This window comes from Palaemon carinicauda, chromosome 19 (genome assembly GCF_036898095.1).
Source record: "Palaemon carinicauda isolate YSFRI2023 chromosome 19, ASM3689809v2, whole genome shotgun sequence".
In the NCBI taxonomy this organism is placed as follows: domain Eukaryota; kingdom Metazoa; phylum Arthropoda; class Malacostraca; order Decapoda; family Palaemonidae; genus Palaemon; species Palaemon carinicauda.
In genome coordinates this window covers 78,007,558-78,027,143 of record NC_090743.1, presented here as the reverse complement: position 1 = coordinate 78,027,143, position 19,586 = coordinate 78,007,558, and the positions used below count along the sequence as shown (strand labels likewise).

At 41.1% G+C, this 19,586-nt stretch overlaps 2 protein-coding genes across 3 annotated transcripts in view; both read right to left on the bottom strand.

The window, feature by feature from the left end:
* Nucleotides 1-19,586, bottom strand: part of LOC137658691 (gastrula zinc finger protein XlCGF8.2DB-like) — a 560,850-nt gene that overhangs the window by 115,834 nt on the left and 425,430 nt on the right. The window lies entirely within an intron of this gene.
* Nucleotides 4,048-4,470, bottom strand: LOC137659089 (uncharacterized). The gene has a single exon (XM_068394172.1). The coding sequence runs from the start codon at nt 4,468-4,470 to the stop codon at nt 4,048-4,050; it is 423 nt and encodes a 140-aa protein (XP_068250273.1).

Sequence of the window (19,586 nt, the reverse complement as noted above, 5' to 3'; positions counted from 1 at the left end):
TTTAACTTTTTTTGCAGTCCAATAAGAAGAGCATCAAAGTTTTTTCTTCCTCTGCACATAATGTGTATCAGTTTTCTAATTTCTTCCCCCAATTGCTTTAGTGTGTGTTCTTATAAGCAGCCCTGAATTTTGTCGATTTCCAAAAATGTTTTCCTTCTTTATATGTAGGTTCCATCAATATTAAGGTTGTAGTATGCTTTGTTATATTTTCGCCCCACATTTTCTAGCAAAATGATTTCAATACTTTATTTAGATCTTTTCCATTAAGGATGACTGGGATATTTAAGTTAACTTGAAGTTGCAGTTTGATTACTTTTACCCATGTTATGTTTCTTTTCAAACATATCAAGAAGTGTTTCTTTCACCAATGCATTTCTAATCTCTTTCATGCTATATTTCACACATTTTATTTGTTTACATATCTCTATTATAGTAACAGGAGGACCCAACTTCTGCTCTCAATGTATAATATGTTTTCAAATACTAGTAGCTTATCTATCTCCTATTTAGTAGGATGGGTTTTCTCTGCTGAGTGCACGAGACTTGGGAGGGGTACCCCTTTTCAATAGACCTTTCTTACCATCAGTCTATTACAGATTCTAGCTGAGATCAAGGCTGTGGGTTCATGATTGTGTAGGGCTTATCAAATATTTGATCTTTGTTAGTGTTCCTCAAAGCAGTTTCTATTGTTTGATCAAGATTACCACTTTGATACCCTTAATGTTGGGTAGTGGGAATTTGTTATTACATACAAGTATGCTGCTTTTAGCTTTATTTATTTCAAGTGGGCGTTTTCGGAACTAGAATTAGTCCTGAACTTGAGGCTGATGAGCTAGCCCAGTTTTTGAAAAATAAGCTGAACAAGTTACCACTGAAAGAAAAAGATTTAGCTCATTTTATGTGAAAGCGGAATGGAAAGATGTAGGTGAAATGTATGAGCCAGCTATATGACCCAAATGGGTTTATGTATGGCAATATTAAATGCCAAAGGCATCCAGGAGAGCTACTCAAAGGGCCAATATAAAAGTTACTGCTGCTGCTACTCCAGTTGTTCCTGCTAATGATGTTCCTACCGATGCTGATACTGGAGAAAATATTGTTGCTCAAGTGCAAAATGACACTACTATTGTGGAAAATGGTCAATGGGATGAGAGGAGAATCTGATTAGCATTCAAGATTGTCACTTATAACACCAGGGGCCTCTGTCTAGGTCAAAGTGTGACTGAAAATACTACAAGAGTAGTGGTTGAGAAAAACTGTTTAAAGTGTCTGATATTTTATGTCTGCAGGAAACACGGCTTCATAAGCAAGACCTTGGGGGAATTGAATTCTCTGAATACAAACTTTCATGAAATAGAAGATTTCACAACTGATCTCATTGAGAAAATGCTCTCAGGAGGATACCGAGTGGCGTTGCGATACTATGGAATATCAAATATGAACACATCATTAGTGAATTAAGATTAGATGTTGACTAGGCTGTTGACATTGAAATTAAATATGATAATAAAAACCTGGCCATTATCAATGTATACATGCCTTGTGAGTCTTATGAGAATGAGAATGATTTTCTTAATATAATATCCCACAGAAAGCAATGAAGAAAGGTTTCCCCACACTTTGGAGTTTGAAGCGATTTGGCTTCAATTTTCCTTGTCAGTAATAGCAAATGTGAACGATATTTTTCTGCCTTGAAACTGGTCAAAACTTACTTCAGGGCATCAATGGGTCAGGAACGACTGACCAGTCTAGGCACAATTTCTATTGAGAAAACTGTAGTGGATTCCCTTGATCTTGATAAGGTAGTGGATAGATTTGCAGCTATCTCATTACCTTTACAGTCAAACTCAGGTGATCCCACCACAAAGGGTTTATCTCAAATTTAATTAAATTAGATGTGATATATTTCATGTAATCAATGTGGTTTATTATTCTATTTTCATTTCTTATGAGAGAGACAGCTTCGTATTATTTTATGTTTTTAAGCAATTTTGTTCTTCTTTAACAATACATGAAAGTATATGTGCAGAGAATAGTTTCATCATAGTATCTTATGTGATATGCTACATGCATAAATACACGTAATATGCATACAATATGTGAGCTCGAAGGACATAATGGTGGGTTATAATAAATGTTTATCACTACATAAATGAGTCACTTTATTGGAGAATGTGGGAGATACAGGAGTACACAGTACTGTGATGGGCCGAGAGAAGGTTGTGTTTCAAAGACAGGATGAAAGCAACTGAGTGAGTTTATTATTGAACACTCTCCTTTATATACAAAAGCTCAAGGCAACAGGAAATTTCCTGTTCAAAATCGACACCGTTACCATTGAGAAAAACAGACATGTTTATTCAGGTTCTTTTTAGTGCGAGGGAAGAGCAAAGATATAAGCATAATATATACACAAAATGAACTATGTACGATCGTGTGATACACGGTTGGTACATGGCTCCCCCCCTAAAAATGACATACTGTACATGTTAAATAGGGCACCCTGAATCTGGAGTGGTAGTAGCAAAAACTGCGTCGATTTGCGGCAGTGAGTGGCTGTAGAAGTCGTTGGTTGGGGCGTGAGCGAGTGGTGGATGATGGGTGGCTTTGTTGCCGCTCCGGCTCGTCACGGGGTAGGCGTGTGTCCTACGGCATTCGTAGGCGTGTGTCCTACGGCATTCATAGGCGTGTGTGTCCTACGGCATTCATAGGCATGTCCTACGGCATTCATAGTCCTACGGCATTCATAGGCGTGTGTGTCCTACAGCATTAACGTCAGCTTTGGTTGAAGTGTAATAGGTGTCCTCTTAGTTACAAGTGGAGGCGTTGATGGAGGTTTTGAAGGTCATGAAGTGGCTGTCCATAAGGGCGTCGGCTTTGGTCATCAAGTCCTTTATGGGTAAACTATCAACATCGGGTATGGCAGCGCGTACAGGTTCGAGTAAACGGCTTACCCAAAGGGCACGAAGTAGGTTAACATCACGAGGAGAGCTGTCCGCGGCAGGTTGCAGGCGAGTGATACTGGTCATTTCCCTGAGGGTGAGCGAAGCCCTTTGGTCCCCAAACGGTTGTTGAGAGAGCTGAGAAAGCCTTGCTATTTGGGCGGCTGGCGACTGCGAGTACTGCTGCAAAAGATATGTTTTGAGGGCGTCATAGTAACGGTGAGGGGGGGAGGAGGAGCGATACACTCCTGGGTCACCAGTGTGACGGGCCGTTGAGAGAGCTGTGTTATAAGACAGGATGAAAGCAACTGAGTGAGCTTATTATTGAACACTCTTCTTTATATACAAAAGCTCAAGGCAACAGGAAATTTCCTCTTCAAAATTGACACCGTTACCATTGAAAAAAACAGACATGTTTATTCAGGTTCTTTTTAGTGCAAGGGAAGAGCATAATATATACACAAAATGAACTATGTACGATCGTGTGATACACAGTTGGTACAGTACCTTGGGTGATGAACTTGACGGTTACACTACTCGGACAAAAGCGGCGTCACGCCACGTACATCATAACAAGAATTATGGGTAAAAACAAATGATTGCACCCAAGCGTATAATCAACATTACCAATGTATCATAGATAAAAGTTTAATATTCTCACACCCCCTCATAAACTTTTATTCTCATCAATCTGCAAATTACTACACATCAAACAAATATATACATCATGGTAATCAAAAACAAAAATACATAGCTATCAAAGGTCAATATTACAAAACCATTAATGACACAAATTAAAATAAATCAACTTTGCTTTAGCTACTGGTTTTGTAAACATATTGACTTTATTTTCACTTGAGGGGACATACACTAAATCAACATTTTTACTCATAACTTCATTACAGATAAAATGATAGCATATGTCTATATGTTTAGACCTTTGATGGTAAACAGGGTTCTTAACAAGTTTAATTGCCCCTTGTTTATCAACAAATAATATGATGGGTTTGACTTCAACATCAATCATATCAGTTAAAAACTGCTGCAAAAATTTTGCTTCTTGGATAGCAAAAGTCAATGAAACATACTCAGCTTCACAAGAACTTTAAGCTACATTGCTTTGTTTCTTACTCTTCCAAGAAATAAGAGCACTAACAGCATTCATTTGGTAACAATAACCTGTAATACTTTTACGATCTTCAGAACTACCCCAGTCTGAGTCGCAGTAACCAGAAACCTCAATAGTATCATAAGATCTCTTAAGAACAAGGCAATGTTGTTTAGTACCTTTAAGAAATTTTAGATCATATTTACACATAGCCAAATGACTTTGAGTTGGCCTAGCCATATACTGTGAAAGTTTAGACACAACAAAACTTAAATCAGGCCTAGTAAAAGTCATGATATATATCAAGCTTCGAACAATATTTCTGTAAAGAGTACTATCAACTAGTTCAGGACTTTCCTCAAAAGTACACTTATTAACACTTAGATCACAAGGAATTGACTTTGGGTTGAATTCATCCATTTTGAACTTTCTCAAAACTTTCTCAATGAACTTACTCTGGTTAATTTTTATACAATCTCCATCAAAAACAAACTCAATACCCAAAAACCATGAAAGAGTCTGTTAGTTTCAAATAACGATCACGTAGCCTCCGGGAGGTGAAGGTCGTGTTGAGGTGCTCGTCCGGTAAGAGCGGTGCCATGAGGAGGACTGGGTGTCCTCTTAACAAATGGGAAGGGGTGAGGACTTCATCCTCGCATCCGTCGCCGCTGTACATAAGCGGGCGATTATTCACTACGGTTTCTGCTTCTTTCACCAGTGTTAATACGTGGGCGTTCGGTAGATACTTTTGGCCGAGGGCTATTTGGAGGGTTTAATGCCGCTCGAAGAATCCACCCTTCCAAGGTGCTCTGGGCATCTGAAACCTCCATTGTATTCCCGTTCTCCTCAGGAACTGCTGAACTTCATCTTCTTCGTAGAGTTCCTGCAGGAGGTGGCTGGCGGTTTTGAACGTCTGGTGATTATCAGAGGTGATGTATTGGGGGGCGCCATGCGTGGCGCAGAATCGCCTTAGGGCCAAGACGAATTCCTCCACTTCCAAGGAGGGGCAAAAGTCGAGATACATGGCCTTACTGGCCATGCACGTTACAATCAGGATGTACCCTGGCTGAGTTTCAGTTTACATGGCTGCTGTGTGGTCCACTCCAACTGCTGTAAAGGGTTTCTCGAGGGTTGTTCTTTCCTTCGGTAGGGGGGGGGGTGGTGGTGGCTGTTTCGACGAAGACTGGAAGGCGCGCCAACACTCCATACATTCTTTTACCACCTGCTTGGCAATAGAATGTAGACCCGCCGCCCAACATTTCTGTCGAAAGATACCCATTAGAGTATTCACACCACAATGTACAGTAAATGCAAACGGTGTAAATATTTTAAATAAACCCTAACTAAATGCCCTTTGGCTGGCAAGAGAATTAACTGATTAATTCCTTCTAACTTGGACATTCGTCCTCTAGTACAAATGAGTCTATCTTTCATTACTAAATTCAACTGTCTTACTAAATTGAGAACTTCACGAGGGGGTCTGACTCCGCCCTCCAAGTAAACATAAACTGAAGGCAAGTAATGTTTCTGCTCTACCAGAACAACAATACTGAACAGATTCCGTTCTGTTTTTGCAAACTTTAAAATTAATCTGACTACTCTCAACAAGAATTGGAACCCTACTTCCCTTTTCAGGATGTCCCAAATCTCGCCTGGGGGGGTAGGACACAACTCCTCCCTTAACTCTTGTACCGCCGCTATTACGTGAGTTTGATGTAGCAGATCTTCCTCCTTGCAAGGAACAGGCTTTCCCGTGGTCCTGAGGAATTCTGGACCGTTCCTCCACAGGGAGTTAACTAGCAGTTGCCGAGTCGTTGCACCTCTGGATAGGATATCGGCAGGGTTCTGATGACTAGGGACATGGTTCAGACTGAAGCTACAAACCTGCTGAATAAAAACAATCTCCACCACTCTGTTAGAAACAAACACATTTTTATGAGACCTGGCATCGGGAGATGCTACCCATGCCAACGTTACCTTGCTGTCAGTCCACATGACTATTTCTCGTGGCTCGATCAGTTCCTTGAGAGTTCTTGCTAATCTGCTGCCTAGTAACAAGGCCAGCAGCTCTAGCTTGGTGATCGTCAGTTTGATCATCCCTTTCGGAGTGATCCTCATTTTGCTTATTATTAGGCTTACCCGATTGCAATTGTCCCTGGTATATGCCACTGCTCCGTATGCCTTACTGCTGGCATCAGTGAACACATGTAGTTCTAAACCCTTTTTGCCTATCGATCCTGGAAAGGTGATGTCGCTCACCGCTTTCAAATCATTCAACAATTCACTTGCCTCTTTAGCCTTTTCTCCTCCTAACACGTCATCCCAACCTACATTATCCTCCCATAGTTGTTGGAGGAAAAGTTTTCCCTTTACAAATAATGGGCTGATCAAACCTATTGGATCGTAAATCGAGACCAACAGGGAAAGTACCCTGGTCTTCGTAGGCACCCATCCCTCCCCCAATTCACTAATCCCCTTACTTGCCTTCACACACAATCGGTCTACGTCCCGGGCCCATCGCAGCCCTAGCACGTTCACACTCACAGGCTCACTCCACTGTCTCTCGCTATCGAAGGCCAAGTGATTGGTTGCCCACCCTTCCAAACGCATACGCGCCCCCTTTAAGATGTTATTAACAGACTCATGCTCTTGCCTCATGTGTTCTAAATCCTCAAATGTGGCCAGATAGTTATCGACATAAAAGGATTTTACTAAATCTGGCCGGCCTTCCTCTTTAAAATGACAATTTAATATCTGTTGTAGCAAAAATGGACAAGCTGTGATGCCAAACACCACGACTCTAAAGGCGAAGGTAAGCACTCGACCAGCTGCCTCGCACCACAGAAATCGTGTGTATTTGACATCACGAGGATCTAACAAAACACGATGGAATGCTTTACTTATGTCGGCTAACATGACATATCGGTTCAACCTAAACCTTATGATTAAATTGTATGCTAACTCTACCAAATTGGGCCCAGGTAAGAGACATTCATTCAATGACTTACAACCCTTTGACTTTGCTGAGGCATTGAACACGATTCTAAGGGGGGTGGTACGGCTGTCTTTCCTTACTCCAAAGTGTTGCATGTAATAACCTTCCACTACGGGATCTTTCACCTCAGATATAAAACCTGCTTCGATATATTTGTCTATCACTCCCTGATATTGTTCAAAATATTTCCTATCCTTTCTGAATTTGGTCTGTAACAACTCTAACTGCGCCACAGCGTTACGATAATTTGTTGCTGGCCTAGCATCCGACCCGAATGGTAGGCTAACCTGATATCCCTCAGGTTTTTTCGCAACGCTTTGCGATACCTTTCGCATGGCCTCGGCCTCGCGAACAGTGTATTGCTCAGATGGGGCGATGCCAACACGGTCCAAACGCCACCACTCGTCTACATCACACAGATATGGCTCGTTCGTGATTCTGCACACTCTCAACATTCTCACCAGGTCAATCCTCTCCCCTTGCAGTAGCCACTGCGGCACCTTCCCATATGGCGACATGCCATCATGCGTCAAGAAAAGATTGATCCCATCCACTCTCTACATGCCTATTACAAAATAACTAAAGTAGTCAGCCCCTACTAATACGTGGACATTCTTCTTGGCTGGATCGGTTAACGTGACTCCCTTGGTCAACAGATGCTGTCTGACTTTACCATAACCAGCGTTATGTATTGGGACGTCTATGCTCTCATGTGCTACTAGTTTCATACGCACGATTCTTTTGCTCATTTCAACCCTGCAACTTACTACATCGTATTGTCTGCTTATTTCCTTGGAACCAAACGGAGCTATATTTAAGGATACTCGTCCTACCACCGGTAGGCCTAATTGACGGGCAATTTTTGTTGAGATGAAGCTCCTGTGGTTTCCTGAGTCGAGGAATAGGCGGACTCGCTTACTACCTTGCTTTTGTTGGATACCTGCCATGGCTGTTGGCAAGATAGTGCATGGGAGGTCCACATCAGACCTTTGCGCGATCTTTGCACTTGTGCATGATTTAGCCTCTTTTTCAGTCTTGGGTGGTCGGGGGGAACTTTCGGGCTGTTGAGGCGTCGCATTCACTACGGGGCGGGACGTCGTTGTTTGACTAGTACTCTGACTAGGGATCGATTGCGGTAGTCTACACGCATCGCAAATTGCAGTGTAGTGCTTAGCATTACAGTTTCTACAGGAATTTGAGACGGGACATTTGTCACTACGGTGACCTGATTTCGTACAATTAAAACAAAGACCCCTTTTCAGCAAAATGCGACGTCTGGCAGCTACGTCAGTCACTTGGCGACATCCGTGAGGCGGGTGCCGTTCGCTACAAAACGGACAGGAATTATTGTGGATGGGATGGGTTTTCGATCTTACACTACTGTCTGGTCTTTTGTCACTCTCAAGACTGTCACCTCTCTGCAACGCATCGTCTTCTAGCATTCTCACAATAAAGTCTTTTGCCTCAAAAAACTCGTCCAACGTATAGTCACATTTTCTCAAATGTTCGACCACTTTGCGGTAGAGCTTTCCCTCAGATAATTTTTGATGTATGAGGCTCATGACCATGCCCTGGCCTATGTCATTGGTACTCAGTCTTTTGATTTGTTCGATTATGATGGTCAACTCAAAACGGAACCTTTTGAGTTCTACTGGGTTTAGTGACGGCACAAAGATGTTGGCTAATTTGCGGTGCAGAATCACGAGTGTCTGGTGCACGTTGCCATATTGCTTATCTAAAAGGTCTAATGCTACACTATAGTTCGTGGCGGTTACACTTAGAGATTTGATGATTCTAAGTGGCTCTTTGCCCAACGTCCCCAATAAATAAGTAAATTTAGACACTTCGTCTAAATCCGCTCTTCGATCCACGTGGATCGTGAAGAGCTCACGGTACGATGCGTACTCTTGTACTTCCCCTTCAAGCGTGGGGAGAGGCAGCGGCTTCAACCTGGAGAGGGCAACATTTCCTGTTGAAGTGCTTTTCATTTTGTCTATCCTATTATACAGTAGGGTAGAAGCGCGTGTAGCTTCACCCAACGTGTGCCTGACTCGGGCTTCAATACTAGATTCTAGTTTCACACGCAGGCTTTTGTATAGCTCTCTTAGCTGTCGGACCTCTACCTGCAACTCCGTTACCAAATTCTGGTAAACGGACTCAGAATAGGTCTCTAATAGCGCTCTTTGCGTTTCGCTCAGTAAGTCGTTTATTAGGCCCATTGACGCCTCGATGTGCACGATCGTGGCCACCGCCATTTTGATTAACTTTACTTTACGTTTGGGGGGGGGGGTTTGGCAAAGCAAGGAAAGAAAAGTAATTTTACGTTAGGCAGGGACTCAAATAAACTGACCCACGTGGTCGATCGCACATCAGGACGTTGAGGACCTTAATTGTTCTCTCTCTCTCTCTCTCTCTCTCTCTCTCTCTCTCTCTCTCTCTCTCTCTCTCTCTCTCTTAAAAGCTCATATTTTAAATTAGTCCTGTCTGGCTCTGGGAAGCGCTTGCGATCCAGTTCGAAGGACCAAATGTTGTGATTTTCACCAGTTTATTAAATCTGCCCAATGTACTGGGTGGATCGCAAGGCCTTGAAGAGGTGAGGTTCCCAAAACCTTTCAGGAGTTAACTAAAATACAGCGACAAAATGTACAATTTTACTATAAAAATAAACTCTGATACCAGACAAACATCATTCTTAAGCATTCACAAGACTTAATGAAAAACAAGGCTGACTCTTGGTAATGTAACACGTGCTCTTCAAGCACAAAGTCCACACTGGACTCATTAACAAACTGAAAATAGTGAAAATTCGAATTCAATACACAACGAATCACACACCAAATATCCCTATTCTTATTTAACTCAGGATTCAGATCCCCAATCACAAGGATCTCTACATTAAACTGCGATATAAAAACTAGATGTCTTGCACACAAACTTATACTACAACCAACCTGGTACACGAGGTAGAGAGAAGAGAACAATTTAATAAATGACTTATCTTTAGGGTTAACGATGAAGCAAAGAGGTCGAGCGAGGGTCGGCAGCTTCGAAGAAACCTTCGTTTTCCCGCGTTAACTAAAGTTTCCTTAGCAAAGTGGAGGGAAATCTTAGCTTATTTATTTGCAAGGGGTTTGAGAATGCCTTTTCATTTACTACAAGATCGAAAAACAGTTAAGGCTTTTCTTTAAACACAAGGGAAGGCTTAAGGCTTTGGCTGAGGGCCAGAATTTGTCCATATCCAATGACTTGGAAAGTCATTGTCACTAAACACATACATGAGACATTTTTGTCATGTTGCCTCAATTTTACGTTAGATTCATCATTGATATGTTATAAACAGACAATTTCCATAACACTCGCTCCTTCCCCACCAGGTGGTTAAGATTTAGGTCCCAATACAGTCGTGTATCAAACCTCAGTCTTTCGCCCGCGAAATACCCCAGCCTTTCCCTCATTTGACGAAACGTTCGTGAAGTCAAATGGCAGGACTTTCGAATGGCCAGTTCGAAAATTCCCGACACACAGTACAAAGAAAACATAATAAAAAGTCTGCTTCTGTTTGAGATTAAAAAATAGGAAAATATTTTAACAGAAATATTATTAACAAACTGTAAAAAGCCAGAAAAAAAATACTAAATTAGTATGGAGAAAATGTTGTGTTTTTATTAAATTGTTGAGTGGGAACTTGTTGTTCCGGGAAAGTCTCCCTACATCAAGGATAAGATCAGCAGGGGAGGAAAAGGAACACTATCACTCAAGGCACAAACACTCTGTTAATAACTTTGATGGCATAGTCATAAACACCAACAAAGATCATCACGATGGAATCTTGACAAGGCAGACTGGGTTAAATTACGTGGGCGAAGTGAAATCGAGGGGAGTGCAGAACAGTTTGAAAGTATTGATGATGCCATAGACCTTCTGAATGGAACTCTCCATACAGCAGGAATCAATTCGATTCCCAAAACCACTGGATTATTTAAACAACGACCAGTCCCGTGGTGGTCTTAAGAATTAACAGATTGCACAGAGCCACCAGAAAATCTCTGACTAGATTGCGTAAACGCCGTACTGATGGAAATTTGATAACATACAAAAAGTGTAGAGCACAGTTCCCTCATGCCATGAAAGAAGCTAGACGCCAGTCTTAGGTGTCTTTCATTTCCTCCATTGACAGTAGAACACTACCATCTTCTGTATGAGGGAAAATAAAAAAAGTTTGCAGGTAAATTTACCACAAAACCCTCCACTAGTGCTGAAGGTGAACGTACAGTATGAGACTGAAGCAACTGATGTTAGCAATGCCCTGTCTGATCATTTTTTAAATGTATCATGTTGGGGTATTAAAGCCAACACCCCAACATGATACATTTAAAAAATGATCAGACAGGGCATTTCCTGGTCACCAGTAGTCCTATAGGAGCATCAAAGAAAAGAAAATACAAAATTTTGTAACAGAAAGGGAAGAATCGTATAATTTTCCTTTTACTGAAAGAGAACTTGATTCAGCACTTGCTACTTGTAACGATACAGCCACTGGACTCGATAGAATTCCATATGCAATGATTAACCATGTGAATTTTAATACAAAGTTATTCATTTTAAGCATTATTTATAGAATATGGCATGATCATAGATACCCAAGTGTTTGGTAACTAGCCGCTATTTTAATCTTTTTAAGGACAAGTTTTTAGCAGCAAACTACCAACCTATTGCATTGACATCTTGTTTGTGTAAAATCATGGAGAAGATGGTCAATGCAAGGCTGATGTGGTACCTTGAAAAGAAGGGTATTTTATCACCCATTCAATGTGGATTCAGAAAAATGCACTCGACGACTGATGTGTTGATACGACTTGAGTCCTCTATATTAAAGCTTTTGCTTCCAAATAGCACCATGTGACAGTCTTTTTTCTTACATTAAAAAGGCATGTGATACTACATGGAGATACGGTATACTTGAAACAATTCATGAATTGGGATTAATAAGAGAGCTACCACTATTTATTCAGTTATTTCTTTCACATAGACTTTTTCAAGTGAGAGTGGGGGAAACTCTATCAGAGACTAAATGTAAGGAAGAAGGGGTTCCTCAGGGTAGTGTGCTGAGTGTAACCCTGTTTGCAGTAGTAATTAGTGGGATATCCTCAGTCCTTCCCCAGGATGTTCTCTCAGCATTATTTGTTGATGCTCTCTCCATATCATTTGCTGGAGCTAGAACGGCAATGGTTGAGAGAAAAATACAACACTCAATTGACTAAATGATCCAGTGGGCCGATATGAATGGATTTAAGTTCTTGACAAGTAAAACTACTATTGTCTTCTGAGTGTGTGTGTGTGCTTAAAGAAAATTATTCAGCTAAAAGTGTTTACAATAATTATTGAAGGTTGTTGATTGAGACCAGATATTTATTCATAAGGAAGTTATATTTTTTTTACTACTATAACAACTAATAAGAGTACATACCATACTGTATGTTTAACTCTTTTGGGTATGATGGGTATGCCCCATCGTTCGACCTCACAGTGGAGTACCTATTCACAAGTCAAACCGGTGTAATGGTCTGTTTTTCCCCCAGTCCGAAAATCCCCCCGGGGGAAATATGGCCCAGGATATATATCCCCCTAGGGAAACTTTGTCCCAGGATAATATTCTCCCCTCTGCGCCAAGATTCCCATTTGCTTGGTGGAGGTAACCATTATTTCGGACTGGGGGAAAAACGGACCATTACACTGGGTCGTAAAAGTAAGTAATTTATTTCTTTAATTTTAATGCTTTTAGAGCGCGCAGTTCAACATTACCTCTTGCCAGTACAAGCTTGTGACCGGGGAAGGGGTCCAGGGGCTTGGCCCCAGCTAGGGGTTGTGACCTGGGAAGGTGGTACGGGGGATTGCCCCCAGCTAGGGGTTGTAACCTGGGAAATTCTAGGTTAGGTTAGGTGGGCTTGTTAGGTTCTGTACCCATTTGTACCTTTTTATATCTTGTGTAAAGGGTATATGGAAAAATGCTTTAAAATATACGCTAATATTATCGCAGCATTGCTAAAGTTAACAATGGCATCGTAACGTTGCGTAACATTGTGTGTGTGTGTGTATATATATATATATATATATATATATATATATATATATATATATATATATATATATATATATATATATATATATATATATATATATATATATATATATTTCTATTATTTTGTCAAACTTACAGTTGATTATTTAATTCATCAAAATAGTTTCTCTGTAAGGGAGGGTGGGGGAGAAATTATTGGGGGGGGGGGGAAATATCTTAGGGCTGAAATTCCCCATGGGGGAATGACAGCCCGGGCTGCTTTTCCCTGGGGGAAATCGGTCCTAGGCTAATTTTCCAGGAGGGGAATTTCAGTCAGGGGGGGGGGGAATTTCCTGCTACACCAGCCTCTAACAGGAATATGTGTACATTAAACATAAACACAAAGGTGCGTACGAAAGACTGACGTCGTAGTAGTTCCAGTCAGACTTAGGTCTACTGCATACCGCCTATACTCTCCCCAACAGAACATAAAAGAGGGAAATTTCGACTTATGCTAGTAAACGGGAGCAAGATACGTGATATTTGGACGTAATAAGAAAAAAAAATGATAATAATCTTCGCGAACGTCATTTTCCGGCGAAGGCCATATGCTCTGAACCTCACTCCGACTTTTGTATAAATTTGTAAGGGCATAAGCACCAAGGGGTTAAGCTATTTTATATTTTTTATTTGTTACTTCTCTTAATTCCTTTCCTCGCTGGACTTTTTCCGTATTGGACTTATTGGGGTTATAGCATTCCTCTTTTCAAACTAGTGTTGTAGCATAGCTAATAATAATAATAATAATAATAATAATGTCCATTTCTGTTTATATTATAGGCCATGTCGATTATCTTACAGCTACAGAGAATTAACTGACTGGATGTCTTAGGTTTATATTATATTTCTGTTGCTTTACGGCAGATGTTAAAACACGAATAAATAGAAAAAAAAGCCCTTAATAAAAATAATAAAATCAGAATCAACATTCAAAATATTTTTTTCATCAAATAAGATTATGTTCAAATACCAGTTATTCATATTTTTTTTTTTTTTTACATATTTATCTGATTTCTGTTGAATTGCACTTTTTTCCAAATTGTGATCATTTTCAATACAGCATACGACGAAGATTTCTATATGCGTATCAAAACATTTTGAATTGTCTCATTTACTTGAGGCAGACATATGACACGTTATATAGTTGGAGTATATCTTGTGAAGTGGAAAAATAATCAGAAACTACCAAACTGACATTTGTAAGTAGTACTGAAAGAAGAGATTGCATAGGAGAACTTAATACTTGGGAAGTAGAAAGTTATGAAAACTAGGTTAGATATGATAGAAATGAAAAGGATAGTCTTTGGGTGTTGTGTAGTGAGGCAGATGATACAACCGAGCATATGCTTAGCTTAATGAATTAAGAAAATTAGAAACAACGGCATAGAATAAGGGAATATAGAAGCACTAACGAAAGATGTTGCCGGACAAGCTCTGGAAGTTAGAAGTAAAATTATGCAAGCTGTGCTGCCTGTGTAGGAAGTAACAATACTCTGTCATATTTACAAAGGTCCAGATAAACCTAAGGACAAGAAGAGACACATTGCCATATATCTGACTTTTCACACTCACTAAGTTCTTGCAGTAATCTCCTTTGGGAAACGGTGACATACTATAAGATTATTGCCTTTAAAGAGTTGGTTGGTGAAGATTGCTATGCCTGTAGCATGACACGGGCTCCGGAAATAGGAGAACTCCAAAAGGAGCATAAAATTGGTATATTAAAAGGAAAGGTTAGATTTGAAAGGGTACTGAAACAGGAAAGAGGATGAGTGATTTGACAAGGACATGAAAGGGAGGGAAGTAACCCGATAAAGGAGACTCCTTTTTAGGTCCACGGAATGAAAAGTTTTAGTTAGAGAAAAGTGCTGATAGCAGCAAGTCCCAATAAGTAGGAGAGACTGGGAGAGGAGAGAAGTTTTCTGCAGTCGGAGAGAATAAGAATAGGTTTAAGCAAAGAGGCTTATCCCTGCTCTGGAGCTGGAATGGTGAATTGTTGCAGGAGCTGCAGGAAGGTGGGGGTCAAGGATAAGGAAAGGACTCTGGTGAGGATCTTGAAGGCGATGGGAATGAGGTCTTGTAAGGTCTTTGTTGAGCCAAGGTTTGGGGTGGAATTGAGGATGAGGGTCGTTGCTGGTCCTTATGAGGAGCAGTTGCAGGTCGCTGCTGGTCCTTATGAGGAGCAGTTGCAGGTGCAGGCACAGGAACAGTAGCTGGCTGGCGCTGTCTTCTCTGGCGAGGAGGTCACAGGTCTTTTTGTGGCTGGATTGAAGCTGGTTTCTCCTTATTAGGAGAGGATATGTTCTTCAAAGCTGCAATCTTCTTGAGACGTTCTGGGCAGCGCTTATTCCAAGCATGGTGTGGCCTGGAACAGTTGGGGCACTTGGATGTGGTGTGTCGTCCTTCCTTGTGGGCTTTTATGCACACTTCTGTGCAGTGGCGCTGGCTGCACACACCGCAGATGATGGGGCCTCTGCATTCTTCTTTGTGATGGCCAAAACATTGGCATCTATAACAGCGAAGGGGCTCAAGTGTATACTCCTAGATCCAGTTTGGAGGGAACTGGACCGATGAAGTTGGCGATGAGACGTCAAACAGGGACATTGTCATTGCTCATGCAGTGAACAGCCCAGTCAATGTTGCTGCATGAAGTTGCAATGGTGATAGGTATCGTAACAGGATACCTGGTGATAACAGCTTTCTTCCTGATAAAAGCAGGATCCAGCAGCGTTAGAGTTGGGTCTTCCTGGGGGATCTGGCTGTCTCAACGTCCTTGGGGTAGATAATAAGATCACCTTTCCTGTTGGCTCTGGCAGTGAGTTGCATGCCTGGCTTGTTAGCCATGGCAGCAACAGAGGCATAGGAAAGTGCTCTGTCCGTATGTGAGAGCCAAAGCTTCGGCAGAGGTTCCTTGGGCTGTGGAGCTGGAATGTTCTCTGCAATGGTGGAGGCTTCTTGCAGGAGTTTACTAAGGCAATCAGTGTAATTGCAGTCCGTGGAGTGGGTCCCCTGTTCAGTCTCCATGGCATTGGAGGACTCAGGCATGGCGGTTGAAAGGTTGACTGCTGCTGCAAATGACTGCTGAGGAGTTATAGGGACAGACAAGGACGAGTCTGAGCTCTCAGTCCTTGGTGTCCTTAATGGCGATGGTGGGGCTGGTACGAGCACTGGTGGAGGACCATCAGGACTCTTCCTTCTCTTGGGAGGGGGGTTAGTCCCTTCACTGGTAGATGATTTCGCGAATCTGTGGCATTTGATAAGCTTGATAGAGGTGTCTTTGCACCCCTTACAGCTGCACCTGATATGGTGATTTATCAGGGTTTTGTCAATTACGTCGGTGGTGTAACGGCCAATGGTGTTAAACATATAGGCACGTCGCTGCTGGTATGATGTACAGCAATCACAGTCGCAGTCCGGATTATTTTAGAGGTCCTCGCAGTGTCTGTCTTGTTCTGGATAAAAGCTGCATCCCCAGTCTCTGATATAAAAGACATGGTGGCGAAACTCTATGGGGACCACAATGAGAATTTTACTGAGAGCGGCCCCAAGAGCGAAGGTGTTGCAGGAGTTGCCAAGCAATGAACGTAGAAGTCAGCTCCGTGGTCCGGAATGATCTAAAGAGCACTGTCGAAGTTTTGCTTTGGTTTTTTCATGTCATATATTGTCTTTTATAATAGTTATTTTATTAATTTTGTTAGCAGATCAACCTGCTCTTTATATTTTATTGTTATTATTCTATGTTTTTTATATTTCCTCAATGATACAATAACTATTTGGCCTCTTGTTATTTTTCTATTTCATCGTATATCCCTCCCTTATTTTTCCTTATTTTTTCTCTTCCCAGTAGGGTTGCAGGTTGGATAATAGTAATAATAATACTGGAAAATGCAAACAATTTCATACAATTTTTATTTTCAAATATAGATAATAACGTAACGGATATTACATGATTTGATTTTAAGAAGATTCCTCATCAGATGACTCAAGACTTGTCATTAATGAATCAACGGATTTTGACATAGGAAAAATCTATTTTTGGGTGGGATAACCATGCAGTCCTCATGGACGTTCCTCAAAGGAAGCTTTCTACTTGGGATATTTCTTTGAGTGATATACCAGAGAAAATTTACCTTAGAGATATCAACAGAGTTCTGACCTCTGGAGCGAATATCCCGAGAGATATCGTGTATAAATCAAGGGCGTGTTAATAACAAGTCGTGACTATCCTTCCCTGAATAGAGTTAACCTTGTCTTGAAGGATAAGGGTAGAGGGAAGGACATAGGCAAGGCAGCCGTTACAACTCCCGATCTCAAAGAGCTGCAACTAACACGTGTCCTGATGTATTATTCCAGGAGCAGCCATCGCATAACGCAGGTGAGGTCCCACACTGAGAATTGGGAGGGGATGGAAAGTAATGGGTGGGCTATCAGGACAACATGGCTATCTCACCCAAAAATAAATGTTTTCTATGTCAAAATCCGCTTTTTGGGTCTCGAGCCATGTCGTCCTGATGAAAGTATACCAGAGAATTATCATTCTCAGTTGTAGCCAGGAGAGTTTTATCCCTTTACACCCCATAGACATGATCACACTTCCTGTAACATTGGTAACTCTGGTACAGAGCTGTGGAGCAAGCGATATCTTTGTAAAAGATGGGAGGAAAGGAAATCAACGTCACAGTCCCACTCACTGTGGAGAAGATCTTTGTCTCCAGAAGATGAAAAGATCAAAGTTCATAAAAGGAGGGTTAAAAATTGAGGTACACTACTTTTATTTTGTACAGTAGGTCAAATGAAAGGAAACACAAAAAGGAACAGCAGTATTTTTTTTGTTTCCAAAAGATGCATAAATGTAACAGTAATCAATTGTAAAATTACAGTATATGCAGAAGATACATACAGAAAACTGGATTTTACAACCCTAAAATTATGTAACAGAGTAATAAAATAGTAACACTCATGACATACACGGAAAAATATCACCTTTGACTTTTTATAACATTAGATAGTACATTGAAAAGAGAAACATGTGTCCCCTTGCACAATGTAGACTGAGTAGTCCCAACCATACAGTCCATAAGAGTCCATATACAGCACTTAAGAAGCCGGTTTAATCACAATCCAGCGGCCACCACAAAGTGTTTAATCTCTTCCAACTGACTTAAGTAATGTTTGAAGAACACTCTTGAAGATTTCCATCCTGTGTAAGCCTGAAAAGGACATAGATTGGAAAAAAAAAAATTAAGGAAGAAGCAACTTTTCAAGGGTCATGACCTGTTGGAATAATTTCTGGGTCAGCCCTTCTGATGAAATAGGTGAGTTTGGAACTAATCTGTTTCGGAGAAAGGTCAGATCCTGCCGACTCCCCTTTTAAAAGTTGATTGCCTTTAAAGGCCCGGCTCTTGGATATGTAAGCATTAAGGCTCTCCACTGGGCAAAATGAATTGTACTCCTGTAGTGGAACAATTTTCAGGGCCCCCAGCGTTTTCTGGGAAGTTCATTTTTCGCCAAGAATACAGGATCTGGATAAAGGTTTACCTCTCCTGAATCGGAGGATTCAATGTGGCCATCATCCCTTGAAAGGGCCACAATCTCACTGACTCTAGCACCAGAAGCCACAGCAAGCAAAAAGATATATTTTTGAGTAAGATCCTTCAGAGAGGCAGAGGCGTTATCTATCGAAGAGTCAAAGTGCAAGACTTTATCCAATGACCATGAGACTGCTTTGTGAGGAGCATTAGGTTTCAGTTTAGCACAAGCTTTTGCTATCTTATTGAATAGCTCCCTATTTAGTTCGATATCAAAAGTTTACATGATCGGTCTAGTTAGTGCCGACTTACATGAGGCAATATTTGTGGAGGCTAGACCTTGATGGTCTAGTGAAATGAAGAAAGAAATACATAAGTCCATGAAAATAGAAGAGAGCTGATGACTTTTCACAAACGAATCACATTTTTTTCCAGGAAGACAAATATTGTCGTTTTGTGGTGTTGGACTTGTACTCTACTATGAAGTTAATTCTTTCCATTGCAAATCCGAATTTGCTTTGAGCCGCAAGGGCGAAAAAATCATTGGCTGAAGGTTTTTCGTTATCCAAGAGGAAGTAATGACTGTTGTCTGTTGAACAATCTGGGACAGCACTGGAGATGGTAGAAGGATCCGGAAAGATTTGAGTTACAGAGCAAGAGGGTACCAATTACTCTTGGGCCACTTGTGAGCTACCAGAGTTGCTGTTCCCTTGGAAGTCCGCAGTTTGTTCAGTACTTTCAATAGGAGATTGAATGGAGGAAATAGGTAGATGAGACCACTGGTTCCAATCCAGAGACATCGCATCTACATATCATGGAAGTTTTTGTTGAAGCTCATCGCAAAGAGATTGATTTGCAGTCCCGGAACTTGCTCTAGAACGAAACAGAATGAAAT

Coding starts and splice junctions, on each gene's coding strand:
- LOC137659089 (XM_068394172.1), bottom strand. CDS start 4,470: ATGGATGAATTCAACCCAAAGTCAATTCCTTGTGATCTAAGTGTTAAT.